Below are 22,426 nucleotides of genomic sequence, written 5' to 3'. Positions count from 1 at the left end.
TTTTCCTCAAGTTTCCATACTTCAAAGCGAAAAAGCTAATTTGTCAATGTCATTCAATGTTCTTGTCTAAATGAAACTTATTTCTGTGATAATGTACAGAAATCTCGGGTTCAACCACTTTGGGTTTTTTGGAAGGATAATGACTCGCTTTTAAACAAACAATGCTGAGAGGAAAACCTCTTTTGCTTTTCTGCCATCTTATTTGCTGTCTGTTTGTATTGTTCTCCACATCGGAAGTCCTCACCAAATGGCTGATTCCAAAATAAACAATGAAAGCTGCTTTAGCCAGCTTAAATACTTGAGAACTCAAAAGGCTTTCTGGCAGTTCACTGGCGTAACAGAGCAGGCCCTCTGAAAATGGAAAAGAGCAGAGAAGACAGGGGATTGAATCTTTGAAATTTGAACTGGTATATAAACAGGTCTGATCCGCTAAGCTAAGGGTGGATTCCTCCGATTGTTCTTTGACCTCTGAGTTCACGCTTTGAACAACAGCAAATCACCCTGTTCATTTAGAAAGAATAAAGCTGCTATCCTCTGGTTTCGCAAACATACTAGATTACGCTGTACAAAACGCCTACAATTCATGAGCGTGCACACAAGAAAAACTTCTGTAAACAAGTACACAAAAATACTTAATTACGAACCAATCCACAAAGAAATCCACATGACTCAAGAGTTGTTTTCACACTTCAACTGTTCCCATCTTTTGCGATGCAACCACAGCAGACATTAGACACAAGTGTCATTCTGTGCATTAGTAGTTAAAACCAAAGAAACAAAAACACGAGTACAAATGTAAAGGGTCATTACTCTGATATAGTGATAAACTGTTGCCGCTAGTAATCAGTACTGCTGTTCAAAGCCAAATAATACAAAGCAAATCAAACTACAAAAAAAAAAAAAAAAATCTGACTTAATTAAAAAAACAGCCAGATGGATATTTCGTACGGACTTCAGTACAATTTGCAATTGGCATGAATGTAATCTGGCAAAAAAACAAAACAAAAGCATGACTGAAAAGCTGAACATTGGTTTCCATTTTTTAAACAAAAGAACCACGGTTTGGAGCCAAAAAACACAATGCATCGATCTCAGGTTCAGACCGAGCAATTGAAGTGTGAAAACAGCCTAAAAGATCCCCGAAGTTGCTATAGGGCTTTTTTTTACACCACAAATGTCTAAAAACAACAAAACATCCACAGTTCTGACACATGCAACATAAAGAAAAAGACCAAGCTGAAATGTGTTGCAGCCAGAAGCATGCATGGGTTTGGAAGGGAGGGGACAGTGTCAGAGATTCAGGTAGAGCAGAGCTCCAGAGAGACTGGTACACGACAGGGCAGGAGCTGCCAGCAGGGGGACGCACGACGCCTCCCATCCACCGACCCTCTGCGTAGGAGGAGAGATAGTGAAAAGAACGCACCTTCCCGCTGGTCTGAGAGTGAGGAGTGGATTGATTTTGGATGGCAGGGTGCGATGAAGATGGAGGAAGGGAAACAAAAGAGAAGAGAGCAGGAGGAAGACAAGGAGAAACAGAGAGAGTAAAACAGGCAAATATTCTGCTTATCCATAAAAGAGAGATGAGAACATGGAGACAATAACAGCACCAAAACACACTCGTGCATCCATTCATTTCTAGATTTCTTGTAATATAAATCAAGGTGTATTTTATGACAGTTTATGTATAACATAGGTCAGATTTGAATGTTGATGCATTGCAAGCGTATACTTAACATGCGTTCTTTCATTAGTGTGGTGGTAACTAACCTCAGTAACAAATTATAATTACTATAGGCTAACCCAAACTCTACCCTACAAGAAAACATTTGGCATTTTTAGAATAAAAAAACTACCACTTTGTTATGAATTGTTTTACGTACACCTGTGTGCACACAAAATGAATTAAGTAACATATCTGCAATCTTTCGATCGCAAAAAAAGTATTTTCTTAGAATTTTTGTCTTGTTTTTCATCACAATTATGTTAAAAATTCTTAAATCAAGACATATTTACTTGAGAAGAAAAATGTCTTGCTTTCTGGAAAAAGTATAAAAATTAAAGTGAGTTTATGCTTAAAAAGAGAACAAATTTCTGCCAGTGGAGTCAGAAAAATAAACTTTTCCCTTTGAATTGAGTTTTTATCTTTTATAGTGTGTCATAGTGGACGGCAACCGATGCCGCATCTGTGACGCTTCACAACATCCTGACAGAGAGACTAGCATGTTTAATTTTTTGTCGGTCTTCCACGATGGGTTCCGTCACATTTGTGACGTTGACTAATAGGAGAACAGAAGCTCTTCCATACACAGCTTTCAAACATAGAAACACAACGAAAGAGACGATGATATTGGTGCTGCTAGTATGCAATGGAGGAAAGGTTTGTGGAGCTTCAGCAATAATACTCCTGCCTTTATGATGTTTTCTCTAAGGAACTACCACCACAAAGTGAAAAACGATAAATGCTGGCGAACGATAGCGGAGGTGCTTCAGCAACCTGGTGAGTACTGGAAGCTAACACGTCGCTTTGGTAGCCATTGTTTTTTTGCGCTCGTAAAGACGGCAAGCGATGATTGGTCGGGACCAACGTGTAGTCTGACATGTTTCTTGTCCACGACTCAAAACATTTTGGAGTCAAAATCGCAAATTCTGACAGTGACTATTGTAACAGACCAAATTATCACATAGTCTGTCATTTTGCTTCTCAAGTAAATGTATCTTGATTTAAGAATGCTTAGATATTTGCCTACATTGTTCTGCCTAAACCTCCCATATTTACAAAGGCACAAACACACACACACACGCACACACACAAACAAAGAAACAAACAAACACAGAAGAAGCATGATGCAGGACCCTCAACAGTGCTTGAGTGTCTCAGTGTGATAAGGCACATGGGAATGAGAGTGAATACACACACATCTTTCACATGAAAGGATAAGCACTTATGGAATGATCACTCTCTTATACAGTGATAAAAAGGTGTAAACACCTACTCACTGCAGTTGAACCCAAAGAAAAAAGACAGAGAAATTAGAGCAAAAGAGAGAGGGTGAGGAAGTGCACTTAACAAACACACACAGGCCCACACACAGCGTTCAGAAGAGATCTGTTAGATGTACGTGTGTGTCAGTGAAGTTTACACACCTGTAGAGAGACTCTAGTTAGTTAGACTATAAACAAGAACAAAACCACATCACAGCATACAGAAAATATCATCATTAGTAGAGCTGGGTGATATAATGAATATTTACAATATATGCAATATTATTTTGTTGGCAATATGAAATTGGCTTTGTAGCATTACTCATTCAAAAATAGTTGGAAAGTGAATCAGTTCTTTCAAATTGTCCATTTCAATGAATAGATTAAATGATTCATTGATTCGTTAGATCAAAATGTTCATTGAAGTGCCTGTGTGGCAATTTATATGCTTTAAAACATTTGAGTAAAAATATATACCTAGGCAAATACTGTTTAATGTATATTACTATTTATAATAAATAGAATAAAATAAAATACATAAATAAAACTGATTAAATATTCTTCTCATTCATTTAGTGAAAACATTTCTTAATTATTTTTTAACTTTAACATTTTTACTGTACTTTACTTCTTGCTTTAAGCATTTTGAATTTACTTGTAATGACTGTTTGGTTAAACTGATGATTACTCTCAATGAAAAAAAAAACGAAAACAAAACAAAACATCCTTTTAAGCAAGTACTTAGATATTGTTTAAGCAAGTACTTAGATATTGATATATAGATATAGATATATAAAGTATTATAATACAATATTAAAATATTGCAAATATTTTTTAAGGGCTATATCGTCCAGCCCTACTCATTAGTTATAGAATAAGAGTGTAAGATATATAAACATATACACATAGTTAACTATGAAGACACATCAATAGTAAATCCTTGAACAGAAAAGCAATAAATGTATGACACTACCATTGAAAAATTCATGGGCTAACAAAATGAGAACATCTCTCTCTCTCACCATAAAGCATCAGATACTCATACATATATATTAAATGTCATTCATCAAACGGCACGTCCTGAGAGTGTGTGTGGTCTGTGTAAAGATCAAAGGGCTCCGGAGAGAATTCACATGATATGATCTTCACGATGCATCATTTATATGAGTTTCTCTCTGATTGGTCGAGGGCTTGAGGAAGAAGACCAGGAGAATTTATGGACAAAGATTTGTCTCTAGTTCTCATTTCCCCTGCTTTCATATTGAAAGCACACACACACATACGCAAAATTCAAAACACACTATCAAAGAGCAACGTATCACCATATTTAAAGGTCTGAATTTGAAGTGGTCTGTAAGCACTTGCCAGGCAAAAGTGGGAGTTAAATAAAAGGTTTTTTCTTTGAAACAAGGTTTTAGTGATCTCTGAACCTGCTGTAATAGATCTCAACATTAATGAGGGAATTTCCACAGTGGGATTCCCCAATTTAGCTGCAAGTCTCAACACGGTCCTTTCGTTGATGCCCTGAAAACACTTACACCATTTTCAACCTTCATGACCAGCAGCATTAGAGGATACTTTATCTAATTTAAATAGGCTGTTTTTGCTACTGTAACTTTAAGACTTTTATATGTAAATGATCTCTTATGGAAGGCTGACCTCTTTACAACTAACACTTGATGTGGTCTGCACAGTTATCAAAAATATTCTGCAAGAATCAATTTAATACTAAACAAATGTTGCAAAGATCGCTAATGGACAAAAATAATGAAAATATAAACAAACCTGGGGAAAGAAAAAAGTGAAAAAAAAAAAATACACAGTAAAGGAGTTGGGAAGTTTGATTCATTTCAAGTGAATCAGTTCTTTCCATTTCAATTAATAGATTTAAAATTCAATGATCCACTGAATCGAAGATTTATTTGCTCAAAATTGCCTTTGTGTGTAAAAGGTTTTAGCAAAATGGTAACACTTTACAATAAGGTTCATTAGTTAAACATTAGTTAATGTATTAACTAACATGAACTAACCATGAGCAATACATTTGTTACTGTATTTACTAAAATACAGTTGTTCATTGTTTGTTAGTATTAGTAAATGTTGAAATTAGCATTAACAATGATTAATAAATGCAGTTCATTCTTTGTTCATGTTAACTAATGTAGTTAGCTAATGAACCTCATTGTTAAGTGACACGTGAAGGTTAAGTACGGTAACCCATAATCGGAATTTGTCCTCTGCATTTAACCCATCCAAGTTAGTGCACACACATTAGGAGCAGAGTAGTAAGTAGTGAACACACACACACACACACACACACTGCAAACCGTGATACACACCCAGAGCAGTGGGCAGCCCTTATGCTGTGGCGCCCGGGGAGCAATTGGGGGTTAGACTCGAACCAGCAACCTCTGGGTTACCAATCGGACTCACTAACCATTAGGCCACGACTGCCCCGGTGATTGTAAAGTGTTACCAGCAAGGCAAATACTGTTAAAGGTGTCCTAATATGCTTTTTAATAACTAATAACTTTAGTTAGTCTGTAACGTTGCTGTTTGAGCATAAAAAAAATCTGTACGTTTACAAAGCGCAAAGTCCACTCCAAAGGGAGATATTTTTTTTAACAGAATTTACTTTTCAAGAACTACAACGAACGGCTCATTTGGACTACAATGTGTTTTTTCCGGATTTTGTGAAGTCACAATGTTACTCATTTAAATAATCTCAGCCCACGGAATTTGCAAAAAAAGGGGGTGAGTCCTGGTTGAAGATGAAGAGTTGTTGTTTTTTCCACCCTGGAAAAAGTTTGTCCTAAGGCGGATGAACTTAGAGTGGTTACAATTGATTTTTTAACACTGTTCCTGAACATTATAACCCCAATGTTTGTCTGTGTGCTGCACATTTTACGGAGGACAGCTTCTAGAACCTAAGAGAGCACAATGCAGGCTATATACAAAAGCTATAATGTAAACAAAGGGTAAAGCTTTGCCTCCGCTAGCCTGCTAACTAACATTATAGTATTGATGTAGTGTTTACTGTAGCTTTTGTAAGCTTTTGCTTTTATAAGACTGTTCACCGCCCCTTAGGAAAATTATCCATGGTTTTGTGACCACAGTTTTCCGAAAAATATGATTAAATGGTGGATAACATCAGATCTATAATCTATAAGAAAATGACAAAAAACATACCACTCTGAAACGTCCTGTGAAATAGTGTTGTCAAAAGTACCAACTTCGGTACCAAGCCAGTACTGAAATTTTTAAAACGCGACGCTTTGAATGCTGTTGAGCAGGTTCGTAAACACCTCTGATTGGCCATTGTGTTCACACACTCATCAGATATGTCAGCTAATCAGCTAACCAATCAGAGCACATTTCGTATTTCAGAAGGAGGGGCTTCATCGAAACCAGAAATAAACGGTGTGTTCAAGCCAGATTGGGGAGACAGTAGCTGTAATAATGTAAAATATGTGGAAAAATAATGTGTTTTTGATCAATCAAGCATAAAAACATATTCTAGTACACCCTAAAAACAAAATCAAGACTTTGTAAAGACTTCACAATAGGACGCCTTTAACTGTGCATTACTATTTATAATAAATAAAATATGTGTGGAAATATGTCTGAAAAACAATGGAGAAGTTCTCCGCTGCAGAACCCAGTTTCTATTAAGACAAATGGGTGATAAAAGAGAAATGTGAGTTTTTGAGGGACAGGTCCTGTTCTGGCAGTGGTAAAGCCTGTATGGAGAGCAGATCGAGATGAAACGGGATGGGGTTTTGGATTTGGTTGAAGATCTTACCTCTGACGTAGAGGTTGGCAGGAGCGGAGTAGCGTGTTCCTGCGCTGTTCACTGCCACACACTCATACTTGCCCTGGTCCGACTCCTCGCTGTTCTCGATCTGCAGCGCCCCTGCAAATACAACATAAGCAATCACAAACCCGACATAAATGCTCTCTCACACACTCACTCACAAACAATCAAAACCCCCAACGCTTTAAACGAGGGTGGCCTGAGGAAAAGAACATTTTTTTCTACCTAAACAATACGTACAGACTTCATTGACTAACACTCGGCTGGCATATGACCTTTCTCGTCTCTCTAAATACTGAAAGAAAAGAGCAACATCTTTCAATCCATAATTCAATAAATCTAAAGCAAACTGAGTTATTTTTTCATTGTGGCAAGTAAAAAGACCTGCAGGCTACGCCAGCTATAACCGTCACTGTACATAAGCTCTGCTATTCTGCTAGACAAGACAAAGCCGTGCTCTTGAAGAATGGATCTATTAAGACATAATACAGCCACTGCAATTACTGTCAGTTTATTCTCAATGCATCCAAGCAAAAGAAAGTCCAGGTGGACTAAAACTAAAAGCTTGTTTTTTTTTTTTTGTTTTTTTCTGCCAGCAATATCATGACAGATAAAGTTCTCGCAGCTCATTATCTCCATCTCATTCGGCCACTTACCTGGCTTCAGCATTCTTTCACCATAATAACACACATAAATTAACACAAACATTTCATTGACATTTTGTTCTGACAAAGAAAAGGAAATAATTAGCTTATTAGGTTTTTTAGTATGGTGGTGCTGTTCACTTGCGTGATGTGACATACATCATGCAATCTGTGGATGATGGAAGCACACCGAGAAAACTAAAAATGTTGTCAGTGTATTTCAGAAGTAGTCCTGAAATGCATTATGGGATGGGTTTAAATGTGTGCGTTAACAATAGAAACAGAATCCAAAGACTGTGAGTGTATGAGACCTCATTATGATACTGAGCATTAACCTCGCTCCATGAGTGCATTATACTAACAAATGACCCTTTAAAACACTTATAGCACACATAAACACATACACACACATTAGATCTGTTCCAAACCCCAGTGAGCTGCCTCGCTGCCTAAAGGACGATAACCGTAACGATAAAGATACAGTTCTAAAAATCATTTTTAATGTAAAAGAATAGCAGAGTCCACACCACAACTATAACAATAACAGCACAGAGAAACAATATCACTGGAATCACTTTCAGAATGATTTCAGAATGAAAAAACATTGACAGCCAATCAGAATCCACCAGACTTCAAAGAGCTTGAGCATTTAAAGTGGCAGTTCTGTTTATTCTGCAGTGTGCACTCAGAATAAACAGAATGATATTGTTTGCTGGTGTGGACACTAATATAGTTATTATTATAGTTATGTTTATAGTTATTGTTCCTGGTGTGAATGGGCCTTAATGTCTGTTTACTAGAAAATCTAAAATATGTATATATATATATATATATATATAATAAAATCTATATATACATATTTAAAAAAAAACAAAACAAAAAAAACACACGAAAAAAACACATTTCATAAAAATGAAAAAAGAAAATTAACTAAAATTAAAATGAAAAAAAGAAAATATAACACTAAAATTTAATTCAAAATATTTACTATATATGTATGTAACCCCTCTACCCAGGTCCTACTTGCCTGCGCGGGCCTCGAACCCGGGTCTCGGCGTGGGAGTCGGACGCTCTAACGAGGAGGCTAAAGGCTGCAACCCCTAGCGTCAGTCGCTAGAGCATCTCTTGAGATCAGAGGAGTGAGGTTTACTCGCACAGCGACTACTAGCTGGCCTCTGTTACACTCACCTCCTAAACCTCACTCCCATCCGGTTCACGGCACCAATGTCACCCCTTTACCCAGGTCCTACTCGCCTCGCTCTGCGCGGGCCTCAAACCCGGGTCTCGGCGTGGGAGTCGGATGCTCTATTGAGGAGGCTAAAGGCTGCAACCTCTAGCGTCAGTCGCTAGAGCATCTCTTGAGATCAGAGGAGTGAGCTTTACTCGCACAGCAACTACTAGCTGGCCTTACATATATATAAATATGAAGAGACCTCGAGTGACTGTAGCTCAAACAGTAAAGCATGGCGCTAACAACATCAAGGTCATGAGTTTGACCTTGATGTTAAATAAACTGATAAAAAGTATAGCTTGAATGCAATCTAAGTCGCTTGGGATAAAAGCATCTGCCAAATGCATAAATGTAAACGCCACCAAAAACTACATAATTGGGTAACACTTTAGAATACTGATGCTTAATTAATGAATATCTACACAGGAACAAATGAGTAATGCATTATTAACACTCTAGTAACTCCTATTAACTAACAAGAAACTCTGATTAATGAATTAGTAAGCAATAATTCTCAGTTGAATGTGGTAGTTCAGTATTAGCTAATCAGTAACTACTGTTTTTTTCATACCTCCCAGAGAACTACTAAGAACTACTACATACAGGTTCATAATTAACATGAATGATGCATAATGTATAATTAATTCTAAAGTGAAGATCATGGTAACCCACTAGTAATGACTGAAGTATTACCAAATCCTTCAGAAGGAAATACTAATTATTTGGATCAGTATTCTAAAAAAGTGAAAAACATGTTAACGCTCTAGTAACTACTGAAGTCATTGTAAACTTTTGAGGTTTTTGTACATTTTTGTACAGTAATTCCTTCTGATGTATTTGATAACACTTAAATAATTACTAGTGGGTTACCATGATCTTCACTTTAGAATACTGATCCAAATAAGTAGTAGTTCCTTTAGAATTATGTAGTAACTCTTGAGTTATTACTATCCAATACTTTACAAAAACCTCAAACGTTTACAATGACTTCAGTAGTTACTAGAGAGTTATTATGTTTTTCACTTTAGAATACTGATCCAAATAATTAGTAATTCCTACTGAAGGATTTGGTAATACTTCAGTCATTACTAGTGGGTTACCATGACCTTTACTTTAGAATTAATTAAACATTATGCATTATTCACATTAATTATGAACCTGTATATAATAGTTCTTAGTAGTTCTCTGGGAGGTATAAAAAAAATAGTAGTTACTGATTAGCTAATAGTGAACTACCACCTTCAACTGAGCACTATTACTTACTAATTCATTAATCAGAGTTTCTTAATAGTTAATAGTAGCTACTAGAGTGTTAATAATGCATTACTCATTTGTTCCTGTGTAGTTATTCATTAATGAAGGATCAGTATTCTAAAGTGTTACCCATAATTGTTTATAGCAGCAGAAGAATAATAAAAAAACACAGATAAAGCATCAATTACACACCCAATGCATGTGCTTTGCTGTTAATTTAGTTGAAATAGCGCTAAAATGTTTTCTGCGTATATCTAGAAATGAAAAAGAATTAAAATATTAACTTTTATTGTTATTTATGTTTTTTCCTATATTTATAAATGCAGCTCAACAGCGTGTGGAACAGAGCTACTGTCTCTTTTACCTCTAGTCGTCAGAAAAGCAGGCTTTTCTATCACTTATTACATCTGAAGTGCTAGTATCCGACTGATTTTAAAAGAGGTCATTCTGCCCTCTCAGTCTAATCTCACTTTCTCGCCCTGACATTCCCTCTGAAGCGATCAGCTCAGAGTTACAGTCAAATTTTGCATTCTTTTCTTTTACATCAGTCCTGTCAACAGTGAGCTTTTCTATCCCTCAGTTTGGCCATTCTGGACTCTCCTGCTAAAAGCCTGGAGACGAGAGGTGCTTGGTTAATACAAACTGTCATTATGTTAATGACATTAAGTTTTTCTGCTGTGGGGAATGAGATGTTGTCAAGGTATCTAACAATTTCTCAAACCGCTCTGCAGCTCTGCTGAGTTATTGATCAGACAGACTGTCTGCCATCAGAACAGGCCTACATCTTTGAATAAAGGTCAGTTCAGATGAAATTGACAGTTAAGCACATTTCTCCCAAATTCTCATTACTTTAATGTATTCGGACACGTTAATTTAGTTTTTTTTTCTGTCATTTCTGTTACTCAATAATGATACTCCCTACTGTAATAGTATACTGTATATATATATATATATATATATATATATATATATATATATATATATATTTAAATCAGCAGTGCAACAAATACTAATTTATTAATATTAATGTTAATATTAATATCTTGCATTTACATAATAAAATAAATTATTAGTATAAAATTTGTATGAATATATTAATATAGAAATAATTTTACAATAACATTTGGGGGAGAATGCATTAAATTATCATTAAAATAATGTCTCAATGCAAGATTCTTAATGCCAAAACAGATTTCATTTAATTTATGCAAAATGAAATATCTTCAGATTTGGTGGTGAGATATGGTGAACATGTTCTTGACAGGTTTTGTGAGATTCACCCATAAAGATATACAAATAATTGGATGCATCTTTGTAGAGAAAACAACTGCATGGTTTCTGGTGTTTTGAAACATGTCTTTAAACATACTGATGTATTCTTTTCAATTAGGCTGAATCAGACGTCCATTAGTGAGACAGACGAGCAGAGGTTCATGCACAGAGACGAGGCTGGATTGAAGACGAGGAGGAAGACAAAGAGAAAAAGACTCCAGAATGGGGACAGGGTGATGGAGGGGGGACACTTTGAGGTGAAAACGGAATCGAAAGATGACGCACTTGGATATTTTCTGTTTTCAGCATTCTTACCTCTGATTGGTGTACCACCTGGTGAGGTAATATGAATGCAAATAAGATTAAAGAGAAGTGTTAGTGTGAAAGAGAGAGAGAGAGCAAGAGCTAAAGAGAGAAGAGGAGAGAAAGATGAACAGGAGAAAAAGATTTCTTATTTAAGTAGCGGCTTATACAATCTTCCCAGAAGATTTTGACTCTTCTGTTCTCAGTGTGTGTTAATTCACATTACGTAGTTTACATTTGCTGCTTTAGGCCAGAAACATACTCTACGCAAGCACACAAAAGAGCTTTGTCCCATTGTACACACATGATGTTCGTTCTTAAGTTTCTCCTCCAGTACTGAAGGGAGTTACTGTGCTAATTGTCTGTGCAATCAAAATAAATGTTATTATTAAGGTAGCTGGCTATAATCATGGTGAAACTTTGATTAATTTAAACTAAACTGCACAGCAAAACATGACAGTAGCGTACTTAGAAAAGGAAACTGTCCATAAAAGAAGAGTTCACACTAATATCTGCAAATAAAGCTCCACATATAAAGCTTGTAGTTTGAAATGAATTGCATTTTGACATATTTTCAAGCACCATGTGATAAATCAAGCTTGTTTAGCTTAAAGTCTCTGAGTTCATGTACTTGTGTAGAGTATGTGTTGGCCTTTAAATGACTCATTCTTGTGACGGCTGAGCCAGTAATAATTTCAACTCTCTCTGCACAAGGGTCTTCTGCTATTTTTACAGTGATGCACATTCTACCTCCAGCACAACTTTGGCCTTTGGATCCGACCACAGCTGTGCTGAATAAATACAGTTGTCTGATGCAATACAGAAGAAAACCTTTTTGAGAGTGCAAAGTGAGAGTTCAATCTCATTGCATTGACTGACCCTTGAGTCTTATTATTTTCAAAAGAGAAAGTGACTTTTTTTAACTTTGAAAAAAGCGTTGTCTGTTGACTATGATGCAGATTCTTGTCAATCCGGATCATAAATCAACCACTCCACCATGTGAAAACAGTGCAGATTCAGGAGGGGGGTCAGAGACACAAGGAAGCCCCTGTAAACTGTGTGGATTGTGGTCCAAAGCCATCAGCAGTTTACAGAGAGCCTGGCGTACACTGGGACCCTCAGAAAGCCCAGGATGTCCAAAATCCTGCTGACAGGATGAAGGACTTTGGGCAGAGTCTGCAGTGTAGCATGAGCATAATGAAGAATAGTAGGACTTTACTATATCTTCACTATGGCTAGAGGGAGAAAACTCAAGTATGTGTTAATTTTTTCCCTTAAAGAGCAGTTAGAAGTAAGAGTTCTCCATTCGCTGGCAGTCGAGAGACAGTCGCTATCAATCCTGGCTGGATTTAAGACTTTAAACAGCAGCTACGCTGGACATCCATTATCTTACTGAGGAGAAATCAATAATCAGCCTGACACATCTCTGTTCATAAAGATCTGAACACCAATCATCATAAATCACCTCTGCCTGAGAGCTTAGTCTGACGTAGTGGTTAAAAATCAGTAACAAATGACTAGTGGATTTTTACCTTTTTATCATCTGCCAGATAAAAATATTTGATAATAAATGTGTCTATAAAATAAAAATGTGCTAATAAAAGTAATTGCACAACTCAAGAAGATGCTCAGTTTGAAGCTTCATGTGTGTCTATAGCACAAATGATGCAGAAAATTAACAGCTGAAATTAATACTTATGGTTAAAGGTTTGATTGAGCAATGAACTATTTTGACAGACTGTGATGTACTTTTTTTTATTTTTTTTTTTATTATATATATATTTTGTGTTTCATTACCTGGCATTAAATTACAGAAAACTACACTTGAAAAAAAATAGTGTAGAAACAATTTTAAAGTGCCCCTATTATGGATTTTTGAAAATTACCTTTCATGTAGTGTGTAACATAGCTCTAAGTGAATGAAAACATCCTGCAAAGTTTTAAATCTGAAAGTGCACTGTATATAAAGTTATTGTCTCTCAAAAGTAAGAGTCAACTCTGATTCAATTAAACAAGTCATTTGTAAAATGAATCCCAAGCCGTTTCGACGAAACATTAGCATATTGCCCGCCCACTTATTGTGCGTGCAGATGCCAGGGAAAAATTTTTTTTCAACAATACCACAGCAGTACAATCTTTTGTTGTGTTCCCGTCATTTTACTGACAACTGCTTCTCAAACTTCTGTGAGTTTAATGCAGGATTCACAAAATGCTTGGTCTTAAAATATGGATCAATGCCCAGTTTATTTGGACCAGCTTGCTCCTCTGAATCTCAACCTTTAAGTATGATTAATAATTGATGTTTATATTTTCTAGCGATCGTTCAAAATTCTTTGTTTTGTATGTTATGTTGTGTAACGTACACCCTAGTCTGTATGTCTCCTGCTAACTCACATTTCTGTAGTTCTGCTATTCAGTGGGTCCAATATTGTCTAAAAAATGTGTCGATTAATGCAGCTTGTCTGTCTTATTACTTGAAGTAATGATCAAGGATGAAGCATGACTTTTCTTTGTGTAATGCATTATCAGCTATTCACTTTGTGCTCGGCTAACGTGGGAGTTTACAACATACAAAACAAACTGTTTTTTTCCTCTGTGTTTTTATTATTACAGTAGAGTGGAGTTCTATCTGTATTGTAATATGTCAAAAATATATGTCAAACAATGATATAGCCATTTTTTACTTTGTTAATAGTTATGACGAAAAAGTCTGTGTACACATCTGGCCTAAATGTTTATCTCATGTTAGAGGTTTTCAGCTTCACTTGGTATTCTGATACAGTTCCCACTGGTGCACCTACATAAAATATAACAGTGATGCTGCTATCACGTCTTAAAGGGAACCCCTGGTGTTAAGACTTGTATGGCTTAATATAACGTAAATGATGTCTCTTACTGAAATATGTAACACAAAACCCATGAAAGATTTATGTTATTTAAAAAATTCATAACATATTTGGACAATGGGCGGCGCCATTTTGTTTGCATTCTATGTCGATGACGTCAAATGGTTGCACTCTGTCAGCTTCTTACATTACTCTATTGCTATTTTTACCGCAACACAACTCGGAATATAATATACGATGCCACATTGTGCAGCTTTTGGTTGTAATTTTCAGTCGATGAGCCAAGAGAAGGGATGTAAGTCTCTACTGCTTTACTGGCAATAAGAGGAGAAAAAAATGGGACAGTGTGGAGAATGTGGACGAATAAAATTTCCTAAAGAACCACGTCTTTGGGCCTGTTTACACTTGGTCACTTCATGCGTTTTCTCTGATCGGACAGCTGTCCGTTCGTGAAAACACCAGGTCTAGGAACCAGGAAACGCACCAGGAAACGCACTTGAGACGGATTTAAATCCGATCACTCAAACCACTTCAGGAGGTGGTCTGGGACATATTCCAGTCAAAACTGAACAGGTCTAAAAGCATCTGGTTGTTGAAACCATATATGTAAATTTAACTCCTCCCAAAAATACTAAAAAATAAACGTGTGAGAGCGTGTTATAGGTTAAATAATGTTATAGCCAGATATGACAGCGCTACTGCAGCACGCATCACCGCAGATGAGCAGCTGATTTTCTATTTAGCAAGACAATGCGCAAACTGCTGCAAATCAAACTGAAAAGTCGCAGGCGCTCAAAACACAATCATCTTCATTAAAAGTAATGAGACTAAATGATCTTACCAGTGCTGTTGCAGTGCTCTCTCCGATTGCGGTCTTAATTTTAAAATTTGCTGATGATCAATAAAATGCAGCTCATATTTGTTGCTTTCGGTGAAGTGACTTTGGGGCAACGGTAATCTAGTATAGGCTACAGGTCTTAATATCCATGGGGTTCCTTTTAAAACACGATCAGCCTTTTCAATTTGAGCCAGAGCGCAAAATTAGTGAGGATGATAACATCGAAGCTGTGCAATGTCTCTGTGGCTATTCAAGAAGCTGTGCAATGTCTCTGTGGCTGTTTATGCGATCACAGATATCTCGTGCATCACGGCGCATGCGAGCTTTGAGGCAATCTGTCTCAATCCAGATGTGTTATAGGCTTACCTTCATCAGTCTCCACAACAGGCGCGGCATTTGGTTAAAGCATACACTTATATCCATCGGCAACTGTAAGCTCTTTCAGCTGTGGTCTACTAAAAGCCTCAAAGTCATCAGGGCTAAAGAGAACAAAGACGTGATCTTTAGGAAGTTTTATTCGTCCACATTCTTCACAACGTCCCATTCTTTTATCTTCTTATTGCTAGTAAAGCAATTGCATCCCTTCTCTTGGCTCATCGACTGAAAATTACAACCAAAAGCTGCGCAATGTGGCATCGTATATTATATTCCGAGTTGTGTTGTGGTAAAAATAGCCATAGAGTAATGTAATAGCTGTTCAGAGTGCAACCATTTGACGTCATCGACATAGAACGCAAACAAAATGGCACCGCCCATTGTCCAAATCGGTCCAAATATGTAATGGATTTTTTAAATAACGTAAATCTTTCATGGGTTTTTTACTACATATTTCAGTAAGAGACATCATTTACGTTATATTAAGCCATACAAGTCTTAACACCAGGGGTTCCCTTTAATAATAATGCAAACTAAGGTGACACTTACCATATAGAATCGTCATACTCCAGTCGTGATTGCGAATCAGTTTCTGGTTGATCGACTACTTCAGACGTTTCATAGTTGGACTTGGGCTCGAATTGATACAGTAAAATCGATGCTATCTTTTCTGTCAATACATTGTATACAATGTCTTGCGAACTGATAGCTGTCATTCAGTTATGGCAATGGGCGCGTGGTGCGTGCAGTAGACCAATAACAAAGGACTGGGCCATCTGACCAATCAGAGCAGTGTAGGCTCATGGAAAGGAGGGGTTTAGAGAGACTGATTCTTTGAACTGCTTCTAACGAATCGTTTACCAATCATTGAGAACTGAGGTGAAATTAAGTGTATATTATGACAAAAAGAAAGTGTTTTTGACCTTGCATGCATGTAAACCTGTTGTAGGAGACTCCCAAAACAATATTAGGAACATTTAAAAAGGCATAATAGGGGCATTTTAAAGTCATAGAAATGCTAATGAATGGATTTTTTCTTTTGCCATTGGAAGAAAATGGGAATGCAAAAATTATATTTGTTGTAATTTTCGTTCACCTCTATAGAAGTTTACCCACCTATGATGACTTCTGCTTTTAAGAACCCTGGAAATGTGAAAAGGGTCCATAGTAATAGTGAGGTTTAACTACACTAATATCTGAATGTGCTTCGGCTCACATGTGTAAGAGGCTTGACTCCTGACATATAGTCTACCTGTGAGTGTTTACATTGAGTGTAGCAGGATTACAATCCAAAAACACTCTCATCCTCTCTTTCCCATCTCTCTTTATCAGATTCTGCCTCCCTGCCTGCTTATCACCCAGTTTGCATTGTAAACAGATTGTTGATTGATGTCCAGGGAAGAATCACCTGCTTTGGAGGGGTTGGTGGTAATTACTCGTACACAATGACATGTTCCTGTGAGATTAAGGTTCCGTTTGAAGAGGCAGGTATTGAATCATGAGTGTTTTTCCTATTTGTTCATAGCCATTCTGTAAAGGTCACGAACTGAAAAATTGTTTCATTAGCATTCGTTAATGGAAAAAGGCCTTCACGCTAATGGCTAGAGAGCAAAGCTAATCTCAGGATCAAATAATGGACTGTATCCAAACAAATAAATTATGTGATTGTCTGGTAGCTGCGAGATGGATTGGCCGAGTGGGAATAATATGACAAATACGGAGCTGTTTGACGATTGACGCAGGAAATGATTGTTGACAGGGGCCGACGATTCTAATCAAAACAAATCACTGTGCTGTCATGTTAATCATGTTTGTGTGTCCTAACCGGAGGGTTATATGAATAATAACTGTGAGCCAGTCTGTCTTCCTGTTTGTTTCCGTTTACTTTAAGACATGTAATGTAACCGGAGGCTCATTTTATCTGAAATGTCACTTGTCATACAGATGCACTGCCTTAGCTGCTATAAAGTGCAATAGTAGGATTCCAGAAGTAAAGATCCCATTCATTCCCTCCACAGAGATTTAGTGAATGCAAACATTTCCTGACAGATCTACTATGAGCTCTGAGGTTCTGACGTAGAACCTGGAGGCACTGGACGTAAAAAGCGTAGGAGAATGACACAGAATAGAAGATATTGTTGAATAAAATCATTATATTTGTTTTGTTTTGCACACAAAAAGTATTCTCATCGCTTCATAAAGTTAAAGTTGAACCACTGCAGTCACGTCGACTATTTTAACGATGTCTTTAGTACCTTCTGGAACTTGAAAGTGGTGGTTAAATTGCTGTTTATTGAGGAGTCAGAGAGCTCTCGGATTTCATCAAAAATAGCTTAATTTGTGTGAACAAAGATCTTACGGGTCATCTTGAATGTTTTGCAATAAACGTCAACCATGAGGTATTTTATACTTTTATTCAATGACTTACACAAGCTTTCAAAAGTGTAGGGTCACGTATTGAAATAAGTCTCTTCAGCTCACCAAGGCTGCATTTATTAGACAAAAAAATACAGTCAAAACACTAATATTGTGAAATATTATTAATATTTAAAATAACTGTTTTATATTTGAATATATTTTAAAATGTAATTTATTCCTGTGATCAAAGCTGAATTTTCAGCATCATTACTCCAGTCTTCAGTGTCACATGATCCTCCAGAAATCATTCTAATATACTGATTTACTGCTCAAGAAACATTCATTTATTTTTAAAAAAATCTTACAGACCCTAAACTTTTGAACAGTAGTGTACAGGCAATAATTTTCTATTGTCATTTCTGATTCAATTTCATAAATCCCTCATGAAATAAGTGCACAGTCTGTTTTAAAAAAATGTTCAAATACTTTCAAGTGTTTCATCAATGTGATTCATCTGGGAGCTGGTTTGGTTCAAGGCTTAGAACTCTTTATTGAAGAATTTTCTGAAATCCTTATGGAGAAAATGATTGGGAAAATATGTTGTGGGAAAAAAAAAAACTGTTAGCTCACTGTTGTGGTCTTTTATCTTTGTTGTCGAGGTTAAAAAAGAGGAGGTTAGAAAAAAATATTCATGTTCAGCAGGGAACGCCGGCTTCAATGTATGCAATCATCATCTTTGCAAATAGCGAGTGCACTCATTATAGTTCATTCTTCAAGCTTTTTCGGCTTTTGTGTGCTTACAGGTTTTTTTTTGTTTTGTTTTTTTTACCTGAACGGAGTTGTTTGATTCGTCCATTGCTGCTGTTAATGTCGACAGGCAGGAAGTCTTTGAACCAGGATATCTCTGGGTCGGGGTTCCCGCTGGCGGCACAAAGCATGGTGGCAGTGCGTGTTCGCTCCACCACCTTCAGCTGTGGACCCATGTCTATGGTTGGGAAGCCGTGAGGGATCTGGTCCTCTGGAAAACACACACACAAAACGACAAAAAAAGAGGCGTCAGCACACATGACAGAATTGCACGATAAGCTGTGCTTTTTCGGTTGGAAAAGTGGCACGGCTCGTTTTTCTAAAGCACAGCTCTTACGAATGTTTCGATTGCAGGACCACCCGGGGCGAGCGGTCTGTAGCAGCTGAAATGCGTGACTGTAAGACACAGAGGTGAAGTAGAGATCACGGTGTGAAATCCACTACTAATGTAAATACGAGCGGGCCGAGGCGTGACTAATCTGCCCGTGGTGTTTCTGGTCATGGATATATGAGGGTGATAGGGGTGATTTCCCTCCGGCTACAGTGACACCTCACTGAACGTCTGGCTCTGCCTGACCCACAGTTTGACTACAGGAAGTCTAATGTTGGCATTTCTAAATTAGGCATCATTACTACTAAAATGCAATGGTAGAATTAAATGTTATGTTCACATGCCTCTTTGGCACTACTGTTTACACCTGGTATTATTATGCATTTCAAATGCATTTCATCAAGCGGAGAGTCTCTGATTACATACATCACTTAATATGTTGTTAGTCGTAGCAACTACGTCTATCATCCCATAAAATTACCCTCATGTTGTTCCAAACCTTCATGACTTTTTTCTTCTGTTGAACACAAAAGATGATATTTTGATATATATATATATATTTGGAGTCAGTAAAAAAAAAAAAAAGTCTCTTCTGCTCACCATTTATTTTATCATAAATACAGTAAAAACAGCAATATTGTGAAATATTATGATTTAAAATAACTATTTTCTTTGAAATACATTTTATGTAATTAATTCCTGTGATCAAAGTTGAATTTTTAGCATCATTACTCCAGTCTTCAGTGTCACATGATCCTTCAGAAATCATTCTAATATGCTGATTAGCTGCTCAAGAAACAATTCTGATTATTATCAATGTTGAAAACAGTTGTGCTGCTTCATATTTTAAACCGTGATACATTTTTCGGGATACTTTAATGTCTTTACTGTCACTTTTCAACAATTTATCTCTGTTGTCCAGGATGCATCAGAGCACATTAGCGTTTACACAACACAATACAATGTGACCACCTCTGAAAGAGGCTTGATTGATCCGATCAAAATGTGTCTTCAATACACCATTTACACTCGCATTTAGTGCTTCCCACTTGTGATTTCAATTACTTGAGATGGATGTCACTACCAGATGTAAACAGGGTCTATGAGGCAGAGAGCCCTGTTTCTCTGATATGTGGTTGAGAGGTAAGTGAAAGAAACAGCACAGAAGTTTACATAATGTGCTTTGAGTGTTTCTATGCATATTTGAAATGGGAAATGGGGAGTGGATAAGCACAATCAGAGAAAAACCAAACAGCATCCTGCGGTCACCACACTCTCACTGCTAGCAGATAATGGAGGATAAAACTACTTCATGCAAATCAACATCATTAAGAACAGCAGGTGCAGACAGGAAACATACGGGACTAAATGTTCTAACTGTTCTCCCTTCATACGCTAATTAAGCTTTACCAACACACAAGGGCTGCTCAATTAATAGAGATAACATCAAAACTGTGATATGGTATAGTGTGGTTATCAAAAATGGCGATTTGATGTGAACTTGATTTAACGCTCCACTTAAACTCAATCTTGGGAGCTGCTCTGAGTTTGATTTGCTTTACCATTGCATATACAATGTGAATTGAAGAGGATCTGGATTCTTTTTCACTTAATTCTTTTCATTGCATCATCTAAAAGAAGTCTGACCTTGATTCTTTAAAGAGAACAAGTGTGAACACTTATAAAAAGTGCAACTTTTTCTACTGGCAGCAAAGCATGACATTTTATCTTTCAGCTTTCATTCATTTTTTTTAATCAGTATTTTTGTTTTCTACTAAAATATCTAAATGTCCTTAAAACAAGATTTGTGTAAGATAAAGAAAGAAAACAAAGAAAACATCTTGAATTAAGTTTTTTCTTCTTACCCCTAATTGGCAAACAGTTGCTAGTTTTATAAATCTCATAAAATTTTCCTACGTTAATTATAAAAAACAACAACACTTTTCTTAACAAGTCTTAACATCTAATGTTTTAAGGATGTTAAGATATTTACTGGAAAACAAGACAAAAAACTAATTAAGATTTTTTGGGGTTCAAATCCCAGTCATGATTTGAAAATAAATAAATAAAATAAATAAATATACAAACAAATAAATAGATAAAAATAAAATATTCAACATCTCACATTCCATTTTGGCACTGAAACAGTTAAACACTGTTTATGGGTTTTCCTTTGCAAACACAATGACGAAACCGGACTCCTCAGTGGTTAAATTACGGCGTCACTGAAGCGCTAAAGTTTAGTTTTCTCACAGGAATGTTCTTTTATGCTACACTACAGCTGGAGAGTTTCTCTGAGAGACAATAGGAGGAAAAGTTGGGAAAGCCTTCATAAAGAGCTTAGCATGAGCCCTGCACTGAGAGAATATGCATAAATTAGGTGAGGGAGACTGCCTGGAGAGCTCGCTGTGTGTGAGAACATGTGCCTGAGGAACACCTCGTCCTGCTGTGCTTGTTTTCTGTTGAGAAGGTGCATTGTAGGAAAGACTTGGTAAGGTCACTGTAGGGTCGCAATTATGCACCACAGGCCTTTGTGAGACACGCAGGTTTGGTAATAGACCCCAGTGGGAATAAACCAACACCAGCTGCAGTGAGATACACCTTCAGGTTCTAAAAGAATCGTCCATTCCAGGTCACTGCCACGGGGGAAGGAGGGTTTGAGACAGATACTATTGTGCACTATTGTATCATGTGTGGTGTAGTGGTTAAGAAAAAAATCACAAATGAGATCTCTTTAATATCTCAACTCTTTCTCCTTGCCAGCAATGCAATTAAATGTAGCAAATAAAGACTTCTGAGGAAGTCTCCTAATCCTCAGATGTTGCTCCTGAAAAAAAACACCCCAGTAATCTCAAGTATGTCTCCTCTAAATTTGCAAAAGAGATCTCAACAGGGTGTTCAGATTTACAAGGATGCCAAAGTCTGTGCTGTTATCGATAACTAATTCTAAAACTATTAAAATTGTATTCATTTATGTAAATAAAGCTGAAATAAAATATAACGGTTACACTTTACTTTGATGGTCCACTTTAGACACTCTACTAACTTTAAGTAACTCTGCAACTACATGTCAACTAACTCTCATTGTCTCATTGTCATTAATTACTCACCCTCATGTCGTTCAAAACCCATAAGACCTTCGTTCATCTTCGGGACACAAATTAATATATTTTGATGAAATCCGAGAGGTATCTGACTCCTCCATTGACAGCAATTAAATGACCACTTTCAAAGGCCAGAAAGGTACTAAATACATCAAAATAGTAATAAATACATTAAAATAGTCAACGTGACTGCAGTGGTTCAACCTTAATTTTATGAAGCGATGAGAATAATTTGTGTGCGCAAAAACAAAAATAATGACTTTATGC

The 22,426-nt window shown here is 36.7% G+C and overlaps 1 protein-coding gene across 14 annotated transcripts in view; it reads right to left on the bottom strand.

Moving 5' to 3' along the window:
* ptprfa (protein tyrosine phosphatase receptor type Fa) overlaps window positions 1–22,426 on the bottom strand; it is a 244,120-nt gene that overhangs the window by 82,816 nt on the left and 138,878 nt on the right. For 6 of the 14 annotated variants that reach the window (XM_051896608.1, XM_051896606.1, XM_051896613.1 and 3 more), the window contains 4 exons: window positions 18,747–18,935; window positions 11,513–11,530; window positions 6,785–6,895; window positions 1,424–1,435 (listed from right to left, as the gene is read on the bottom strand). In XM_051896608.1, coding sequence (XP_051752568.1) covers window positions 1,424–1,435; window positions 6,785–6,895; window positions 11,513–11,530; window positions 18,747–18,935 — 330 coding nt within the window. The remainder of the gene's footprint in view (window positions 1–1,423; window positions 1,436–6,784; window positions 6,896–11,512; window positions 11,531–18,746; window positions 18,936–22,426) is intronic. The other 8 variants (XM_051896612.1, XM_051896614.1, XM_051896617.1 and 5 more) reach the window with 3 other exon arrangements.

This window comes from Ctenopharyngodon idella, chromosome 6 (genome assembly GCF_019924925.1).
Source record: "Ctenopharyngodon idella isolate HZGC_01 chromosome 6, HZGC01, whole genome shotgun sequence".
NCBI lineage: Eukaryota > Metazoa > Chordata > Actinopteri > Cypriniformes > Xenocyprididae > Ctenopharyngodon > Ctenopharyngodon idella.
The sequence above is the reverse complement of the archived record's forward strand: the minus strand, read 5'-3'. Positions and strand labels throughout refer to the sequence as shown.